Genomic DNA, 9,851 nt, shown 5'->3' on the forward strand with positions numbered 1-9,851 from the left:
TCTTGTTGCTTTTCTTCTTTTGTCTCTCCTCTATCCACTCACCCCAACCGGTCGAGGCAGAAGGCCGCCCACCAAGAGCCGGGGTCTGTCAGAGGTTTCTTTCGTTAAAGGGAGTTTTTCCTCCCCACTGTCGCCAAGTGCTGCTCAAGGGGGATTTGTTGGGTTTTCCCTATGTAATAATATTGATAACAGTAAGGTCTAGACCTTACTTTGTAAAGTGTCCTGAGATGACTTTTGTTGTGATTTGGCGCTATACAAATAAAATTTGATTTTGATTTGATTTGAAACCTGGGTATAAATATTGCTATTGGTTCAAAATAAGCTTTAAGGAAGACATGCACTCAACATGTTCATTAGTACTCAAGCATGCACACAACACTTTTTGGTGACAAACACTCAGAGCAAACACTGCTAGTGTAATCATTGCATACTTCCTATGTGAAGTCTGGTGATTCACAGCAGAGGTCTACCCACTGTGAGCCTGGGCAGAGATGTAATCAGCCATAACAACTAAAACAATTCTGTTGGTGCACAGGGCCTTAAAATTTATATCGAGACGGCAAATATAAAAAACCGAGTCTGCTCACAATGCATCTATTAAAAATGACCTGCTACTAAATTTCACCATCATTGCTTCTTAGAAATACGACCTTACATTTCATCACTTCTACTAGCCTCCAGTGTCGGCCACCGCTGCATGTGTTTTATGTCCTACTACTGGACCAAATGCCAAAAGCATTACATAAACACATAATGAAAATGTGCATGTGGTTTGAATAGCTGTGCAGTCTAGTTGTCAACTATCAAAATGCTTTACAAATAGGAGGTCCTAAAAATGCTTTATATTTTAGACAGGAGCATCAACAATTAAATTAAATGATTGATCTCATGGCTTATACTTTCAGTTGCCAGTTTATTAAGTACCCCTAATAATATGCAACAATATCTGTTATGCTAGTGTTTTGATGCCCAGGTCAAGATTGTTCAAACCTGTTTGTTCCAGCTTAAGTTATTTTTTTAAATATATTTTTTCTTTTCTTTTGAGGACTTACACAGGGTTGTCCATGCTTTTATCTGTTCCCCATTTACATTTTTGTGATGCCCTCGGCACAGGCATGACTCTGGCATTGCCTTCATTTAGGTCTTACATGACCTTAAAAGATTTTTGCTCCAAAATAATTATAAACACCTGAAAAAGAATTTATAGTCATCATGAAGATTTAATGCACAGCTATTGTGTTAGTTTTACTGTAGTTTGGTGTGTATTTAGAGTTTGATGTGATATCACAGCTGCAATTAATGTACACTGCATGGTTGTCATATGCGAGAGAGTATCATCCACAGCTCTTCTGCGGTGCATGCATTTCTCCTTTGTGTGAATTACCTCTGAGTGCTTCAGTTTGCCCTGAACATGCAGGTCAGGTAAAATGGACATTTTACCTACAGAATGAAAATGAGTGTGACTGAGGATGTCTTTTTGCTTGCTACGTGAATAACTGGCAACTTGTGTTCCCTGACCTGCGCTTAGTGTGTGCTGGGATGGGCTCCTGCCCCCTGCGACCCTGAACAGTTATAAGAGGATGTAGAAGATGGATGGATGTCTTGGCTGCTGTTAGCAGTCATGTTCTGAACAGCTAAATGGGCCATTAGTCAGTAGGGTCAGCTGTGACTTTGATCTATGGTTGTCAGCACAGTTTTGGTGTCTGTTAGGCAGAATACAGTACATTGTTTGACTCCCGAAGAGCCAGCTGTTACATACTGCGGGGTGTCAGGAGCCTAACTCAGTGGAAAACCTGAATACTTCTCTGTTACATTTAATTGAGACCATTTCTCCAACTGTAAAGTACTTCAGATATTTTAGCTCTGATACTGTTCTGCCCTGCAGCATGTGAAATATTGCATGGCACAGAGACATGCAGCTCTGCAAAACTAATGCAGTGAAAGGGCATTGATTCATTGATACCATTTTTAATGGGATGGTATTTTAGAGAGTGGTTTTGGATTCAGTTGCAGATTTCATCCTGCATCATGAGTGTACTACTGCATAGGATTCTCAACCAAAGGACTCCAGAAAAACTTTAGACTATGGCTGAAATAACCACACTTTATGACAATAGTTTTAGTTTGAAATTTATGCCTTGGTACTAATCAGAGAGACATTATCCAAATAACATTGTCAAGCAAACTTTCACTCTATTTCTCTGTGTCATATACATACTGCACTTCATAGAAGCGTTGGCCGAGTCCAGGCCTCTAAAATTCATCTCATCAAAGCTAACAGTTAGGATGTTCTATCTTGTGCATTGTGTTAAACACTTTGAACTGCCTTTGTGTATGAAAATGTGTTATATAAATAAATTACCTTGCCTTATTGTACTCTATATGACTGTTGGAAATGATTTTTATGTTACTCTGTGCTAACTACTCTAAGCTGCCATTTTGGCAAGGACTCTCTTATATAAGAGATTTCAATAAACTTTTGTAGCTTAAAAAAGCATTACTATTAAATCTGACAGATAAGCCTTAAGACCGGGTAAAATTTGAGGGTACTTGTGTTTCAGTTTTTAATTGTGCTTTAGAGATGCATATTACCAACCAAAAAAAAATTTTAAAATCCCACACAAAAAATGAGGGGTGTTTCATGTCTTGTGTTCTGGTTGATAATCCATCTTCCTATGTTGTACAAATGTCACTCAGACTACTAGGGTTCATTCTACAGAACATCTGAATCAGGAGTCCACTGTTGTTTATATTGCACTGTGCACTAGAATGGAGCATTGTAAACATTTATCAATGAGCAGTCCATCCAGAGGAGAATAATACTGTAGCTGTGTAACTTATGATTACTCCCATTATCAGTAAATCCATCAGTTCAAATCAATGATTAATCAATTAAGTATTTTGTCCATATAGGACATAAATGCTGACAAAAGCAGAGCCTAAAGTGACACCTTAAAACCATTTCTTTTCTAGAGAGAAACCAGAGCCAGGAAATATTTGGTATCTTTAACAAGAAGTGACTCAAACTACAAACTGATTGGAAAAACTGGTGTGTAACCTTCTGCTGATCAGATCATCTCATTTGTATTCTGTTTGTCGTATCATTATATAACTTAGTCTGACACTGTGTACTGCACGCTCTCTTTCCACTTCTCCTCATTGTCCTTTGACAGGCATGGAATACCTTTTGAGAAATAACCATAAATAACTCTCTAACTTTGTCACATGGCCCAGCCATATGGTCTAAATCTGCACTACAAAGACTCATCATGTGACAAAAGGGTGCTATGAGCAGTCAAAACCATTCAGCTCTGTTGTATGGCTCAGGATGATGCAGGCTGTTTTCACAGTCAGCTCAGCAGCTACAGGCCTAAGAATATGCCTGACCCACACACTTTGCTTGAAAAATGTTTTGGATTGCACCTCATGCCATAAGCTACATTATGTAAGTGCTAAGTGTGAGGTATCAAGAGGATCTGGCTACGTGCCATATGGTACTGTGTTTGTGTGTTTGATTCTGGGTTTCAAGTATTGCCAATTTGACACCGAAATGGAAAAAAAACAAGTGGTGGGTAAAGAGAAATCATAATCAGTGAAAGAAAACAGGAGAATAGCTTAAGTATATGTAATGCTCCTGTATAGTTTTATCAGTCTTCTTTGTTGATTGTTTGTTTGATTCTTGGGAGAATTTATTGAGTATTTCTAGTTCCACAGATCTAATGTCTCTGTGCAAATGTCTAGAGGCGACTTTACAGTAAATTGAGCTGTGATGTCACAATACCCCTCAGATATATAAGAATACTGAATAATACCATATGTCTGACATGGTTTTTTCATAAAATGGTTCAATTACCCACAATTTTACCTATAAATATGTAAATATTGCTTATAAAGTTTACCTGCTGGAGTCAAGTGGTCTCCAAATGTACTTCACTAAGTCCATTCTCTGCATGTGCTAGAGGCTACCTGGTTGTCTTTATAACTGGTGATGATGTCTTTAACTGAGATTTAAAGTGTGCACAGAGAAACGTTTCTCCTTTGTCAGGTAAATGTGAGAGCAGTCTACTAGTCTCAAACTCTGCACAGTCATCACTCTGCACAAACAGAATGAAGTAAACAGAATACATTTCTGAATAAAGAAAGGATCTCAGTTGTATTTGGCTATTTAATGGGAACAATGCCTATAGATTAAGGCATTTTAAATCAAAAACATAATGGCTTAGGCTGTTAAATGTAGTGAAACATTATATTCTGGCTTCATGTGTCACAATGTTCTCATGCTACACCTGCTGTGGAAGGTGAGAGAAAGATGAGATGACAGGACAGCAGAGACAAAACAAAGGAACTGAAATCAGTTAACTTTTTTGGGGTGAATGAAAAACAAAGCAGGGAGTAAATTCTAGATGAATTTGACATTGTTTTCAGAATTATATCAATTAACCACTGTTCCTAGGCTGCATTTATAAACTTATAAAAAGACTTAGAAACTTTTCAGGCACTCTGTTATTAAGCCACAGAATCCTTTGAGGCAAATCTTCCAAAAGCTTTTGGCATATATGTTGCATGCTGGCCTAATGTTCGCCAGGGCTCCAAGCATGTCCATACAAAACCTGGCGGGGCAACCACTACCACTATTATGAAGGTGGAAGTGCTGGTAGTATTGTTGGATATGTAGCATAAACGTCGTACAGGAAAACATGAACTGATTACATGATGACTGTGCGTCCATCATCCATCTACAGCACTATTACGCACGTGTAATCATGCGTCATCATTTGGTCTAGTGAACAACCAAGTGTTGAAAACAAATGTTAGCGTGAGATATTATAAAATATTCTGTGTATCTAATGATGGTACATAGTGAGTTCTGTCTGTATTTATATCTTTTGGATATTTATCCAGTTTTTGTTGTTTGTTTTTTTCAGGAGCCTTATTGGCTCATTTCTGTGATACTGAGGTTTGTTTTCATGATCACTGGACCAAAATCACTGTCACACGCTAACTGCAGGCTACATACCTTGGAAGACATCCACACCCCAACGATCCTCTGAGATCGGAGATAGAGTCCTCTCGAGGGGAAAAATATTTTGTGCACAAAGTCCAACGGACAGGAGAAGAAGCTGCTCGCAAACTCTCCTCCAAGAAGTTTCCACAACAGTCATTTTTGCTATAGCTTTCCATCCGCATCCGTGTAAAGGGATATTGTCATTTTGAGGTGGTTTGGATGACACTGGGGAAACTGTTGTCGCCAAGGCTCCAAGCATGCCCATACAAAACCTGGCGGGGCAAGTCGATTCTCCAGCCATGTTTAATTATTTCTGTGCTTAGGCTTTTCTTGGCCGGTTGTGGAAAAGCATATTTGTGTAGATGTTACAGAAACAATTCTAGCCCTGGTTTATTTGATGAGTGCTAAATGCTGTCTTATCAGTGAACCTTTTGTTAATAAGTGTTTGAACAGTAACAAAAGTATTTTTATCTGATTTGGGCTTTTTCTTTATCCAGTTTTTACTGGCAGCATATACAAGGGGTTATTGATATCCTTGGTTTGCTCTTTGTGGAAGTTACTAAAACATTCTCTAGGTAAGTGGTTAGAGGATGACTAAATTATTGCCATTTGCATGGCCTACAGTTTCTGTCTCTAAAATAAAAATCTGCCAAACCCAGCGCAAATTCTACATTAGTGCAAACAATTTTTACTTTATTGCATAACAGCAAAACAATCATTCCTACTCTTACTGTTATTGACAAATGAAACTCATAAAGTGCGAATGCATAGCCTGGCTAGAGTTTTGATAATGTCAGATTTGGAAGCCCGCACAGGTTTAAGTAATGAATTAGGCATATATTACTCGTAACTGTTCCTAATGGTTCACCAATGTGGAGAAGATTTGGGAGAGATTATTGTTCTGAGATGGAGAGAATGCTGGGTTCTGTATGTGCGTGCGTGCGTGTGTGAGTATAGGCTATGTGGGCTCTGAAGAGTGCGTAAATCTAGGGGGACCACCTACTGTTGCGCATACCTTTATAGGGCGTAATCTTGCTTGAAAAAATAGGAAATTCTATTTGTATCTTAATTACACGTCAGTCTGAATAGATTTTGAGTTGGTACTGTTTTTTCTGATTATCTCTGTGCCGTTCCCTTTACTGGGACTTTTGTCCAGTCCGCAAAGCGACTCCGTCACCCCTTCCTCCATCTCCATATACTCCGCTTTGTCACCCAGCGAGGAGCCGGAGGGTGACCCCTTGAATTTCCTTAGAAAGTCCGAAAAATAAGGGCAGCCCGGGGGCATGCTCTCCACCACCGCCGGCTGGTCTTCGTTATCGGTCTCCCTGTGGTAAAAGTAGTTGAAATTGGACACTATTACCGGCACTGGGAGCGCGATGGTTAGCACGCCAGCAATTGCGCACAGAGAGCCCACTATCTTCCCACCGACAGTGATGGGCTTCATGTCACCGTAGCCCACTGTGGTCATAGTCACCACGGCCCACCAGAAAGCGTCTGGGATGCTCGTGAACTGTGAGGTGGGCTCGTCCGCCTCGGCGAAGTACACCGCGCTGGAGAACAAGATGACACCTATGACCAAGAAGAAAATGAGGAGGGCCAGCTCCCTCATGCTGGCGCGCAGGGTATGGCCCAGGATCTGCAGCCCCTTGGAGTGCCTGGACAGTTTGAAGATGCGAAACACCCTGACAAGGCGGATTATTCTCAGGATGGCAAAGCTCATCGCCTGCTGTCCGTTGCCTTGGTGCTGCGCCAGGTCTGTGCCAAGAGTTATGAAATAAGGCAAAATGGATACAATGTCTATTGAGTTCATAATGTTTTTAAAGAAAGCAGTTTTGCTTGGGCTCGCAAAGAAACGAACTATAATCTCAAAGGAGAACCAGATGATGCAAACCGTCTCCACGATGAAAAAAGGGTCATTGAAAGGAGTATATCCGTGGTCAGGTTGAGTGGAGTTGAGTCTTGGCTGTAGATACTCTTTTTCATCCCTGAACTCCGGCAGCGTCTCCAGGCAGAAAATGACAATAGAAATGACTATAACCAGGACTGACACGACTGCTATGCCCCTGGCGGGGCTCGAACTCTCCGGATACTCAAAAAGCAACCAAATTTGGCGTTTAAACTCGTCCTCTGGCAGAGGTTTTTCCTCCTCTTTGACAAAACCCTCATCTTCCCGAAACTTGAGTATCGCCTCCTCCCCGAGTTCATAAAACTTCACCTCCTCAGAGAAGATGTCGAACGGGACGTTGCTTGGTCTTTTTAACCGCCCCCCTGACTGGTAATAGTAAAGAATGGCGTCAAAACTTGGCCGGTTCCGGTCGAAGAAGTATTCGTTCCTCAGTGGGTCGAAGTACCTGATGCGCTTGTCGGGGTCTCCCAGGAGAGTGTCCGGAAACTGACTGAGAGTCTTGAGCTGAGTTTCAAACTTCAGTCCCGACACGTTGATGACAACTCTCTCGCAGCAGCCGCACTCGTTGTAAACATTTTCGTAACCGGACTGAGGGCGTCTGTCAGTCATGGAGACGGTCTCATCCTCATCATCCATGTTACAGAGAAAACTCGCCCTCTTGCTTTCCCGGTCCCAGTAGCCCCCCTCCTCCTCCTCCTCTTCCTCCTCCTCTCCCTCCTCCTCTTCCTCGGCTCCTTCGACCTCCTCCTCCTCTATCATGATATTTTCCTCGGATCCGAGCAGCGCCAGCTCCGAGTGGCGCAGATCTCCACCGAGAGTCGCCCGGCTGCGTCTCCACCGTCCGACGCCGCGCTGCTTTTTCCGCTCTCTGAGAAGGCTCTGCTGCTGCTCGGGCTCCTGCTGGTGCTGTGGCGGCTGCGAGGAGGAGGAGGAGGGGCGCGAGGCGGTACCGCTGTTGCTGATGTTGGCGTTCGTGGAAGAGGCGGCGCGAGAGTGATGTTGGCGGTTGTTAAGGAGCTGGGCGCTGGAGGAGGCGGGGGTAGTGGAGCCCCCCACGCCGCCTCCGCCTCCCCCTCCCCCCGCCCCGGGCAGGTGACTATTGCACCCACCGTCTGCACCCACCATGGCAAACTCCATTTTAAATCTGAGAGCAGATCAGTCCGTGGGCGCTGCAATAGCCGCCCCAGGGAGGCAGGCCAGGGAATAAAAGTTGTAGCTGGGAGCGCGCAGAGAGAGAATATGAGGCATCAAATAGTTCCTCCAGTCAGCTGTAAATATGAGAATGTCAGAGTAACAAACACACCTCAGTTAGGTCCATGATGAGTGCAGTCCATGTAGCTTCTTACATGATAGGAGAAATTGCTCAGCCTATCTTCCCGGTTAGGCACAGGCCTCCAATGTTTTATGACATCATTGTTATTTAAAAAAGTAAATAAATTAAGAAACATATATAAGGGCCGGTTGCCTGTTACGCAGACGCTCTGTGTCCAACTTGCATGGTCCTTTATTTGATCAGCATTATAAATCACCAAGTCAACAGGCGACACCAAAACAATCTCCTTTCGGTTTCTCTGGTGCCCATCAGGTGGTTAATTTCTCCACGACCAGGGCTTGCGCCCAAATGCCTCTTCTGATTCTCCGTGGCCACTCGTGGTTGCCATTTTATATGATGAGGTTTTAAAAAACTCGATCCGTGTTGTTATACTGTTATAATAGGGAGCTCCGGTGAATCTGAAGGAGTTTATCCTTCTGACGCTCTCTGGAGCTAGGAGAAAAGAGAGGACAAGAGAAAACAGCAGTTGGTTTAGACAAGAAATGTGTTCACATTATTGTCCGTTGTTGTATAGTCTAGGATACTACGCACCTTTTGCAGTATAAAGCGCTAAAACCTCATTGGCACATTATTGTTGTTGTTGTTGTTGTTATTATTATTATTATTACTGTGTTAAAATGAAGGTAGCCATTCGGAAATGAATGCATGGAATACGTTTATTATTAGCACAGACATTGCACACACGAAATGTTCTGCTCATTACAATACCCTCCCTTCATTCTGACATTGGTACTTACAGTGAACAGGGGCCAGACGAAATCGCCTCAGCCTCTCAGCCCCCCTCCCCTGCGAACAAATCTGCTGGAGGAAGCGGAGGAGGTAGAGGTGGGCAAGGTGAAGATGCGGTTCTTCGTTTTTACCCAAAGCCTCTACTGGATTTGGGGAGGTGATATCACAAGTCCATCGTCGTATGGAACCAGTAACCACATCATCCACTATACATCCGTGCTCTGACGCACTCTGAGGAGGACACTTTTTGGCTGCGTCTCGACGTCTTGTCTCAGTTCAACAGGATCTATTGCTACTTCACCCCCCGTTTCTGCTGCATCGCTCCTGGCATACTGGCAGCCACAATATTAAAAAAAAGAAGCAGGTGTGTGAGCAGCGAGTTGGCATCAATGACAGCTCCACACGGTCACGGCGAAAAGATGCGAGCGTGGGTAAAAGTTTACCTTCACACGGGCGAGAGGAAATAATCCCATGGTTATGTCTGAGTATCACACATCTGTCTGTCTGCCGCTGTAGCCCTACCTATACTCTCGTATCTCTCCCATTGTGTGTGTGATGATGGAAAGCCTCGGTGAGAAAGTCGTTCACGTACCGCAGAGCATGCAGGCGGTGCTCGGTCCTCCCCCAGTGGACGCAGCCGGTCACTGCGCACCGTGCTGCAGTCTCACACTCGAGCTTCCTCTGCCCTTCATCGCCACTGCTGGGTGGCAACTGGTGTCCTTAACCCCAAAAAAGTAATGCGTTACTCTCTCATTTCTAAAGTAACGTCGATATTTGTGAATCACTTGCAGTAGAGCGTTTGTTATTATATACACATCCACCCAGTCCAGTCCTTGTCTTAGTCCTGTTTTACCTTCAGAAAACATTCTGGGAAATCT

The 9,851-nt window shown here is 43.2% G+C and overlaps 1 protein-coding gene across 1 annotated transcript in view; it reads right to left on the reverse strand.

Annotated features, from left to right (window-relative positions):
* kcna4 (potassium voltage-gated channel, shaker-related subfamily, member 4) overlaps positions 1 to 7,989 on the reverse strand; it is a 48,941-nt gene extending 40,952 nt beyond the window's left edge. The window contains exon 1 of the mRNA XM_020608822.1: positions 5,018 to 7,989. Within this exon, the coding sequence (XP_020464478.1) occupies positions 6,075 to 7,670 (1,596 nt within the window). The 5' untranslated portion in view covers positions 7,671 to 7,989 and the 3' untranslated portion in view covers positions 5,018 to 6,074. The remainder of the gene's footprint in view (positions 1 to 5,017) is intronic.
* Between the last annotated feature and the right edge of the window lie 1,862 nt (positions 7,990 to 9,851).

Source organism: Monopterus albus, unplaced genomic scaffold, assembly GCF_001952655.1.
Source record: "Monopterus albus unplaced genomic scaffold, M_albus_1.0 scaffold95.1, whole genome shotgun sequence".
Taxonomy (NCBI): Eukaryota; Metazoa; Chordata; class Actinopteri; order Synbranchiformes; family Synbranchidae; genus Monopterus; species Monopterus albus.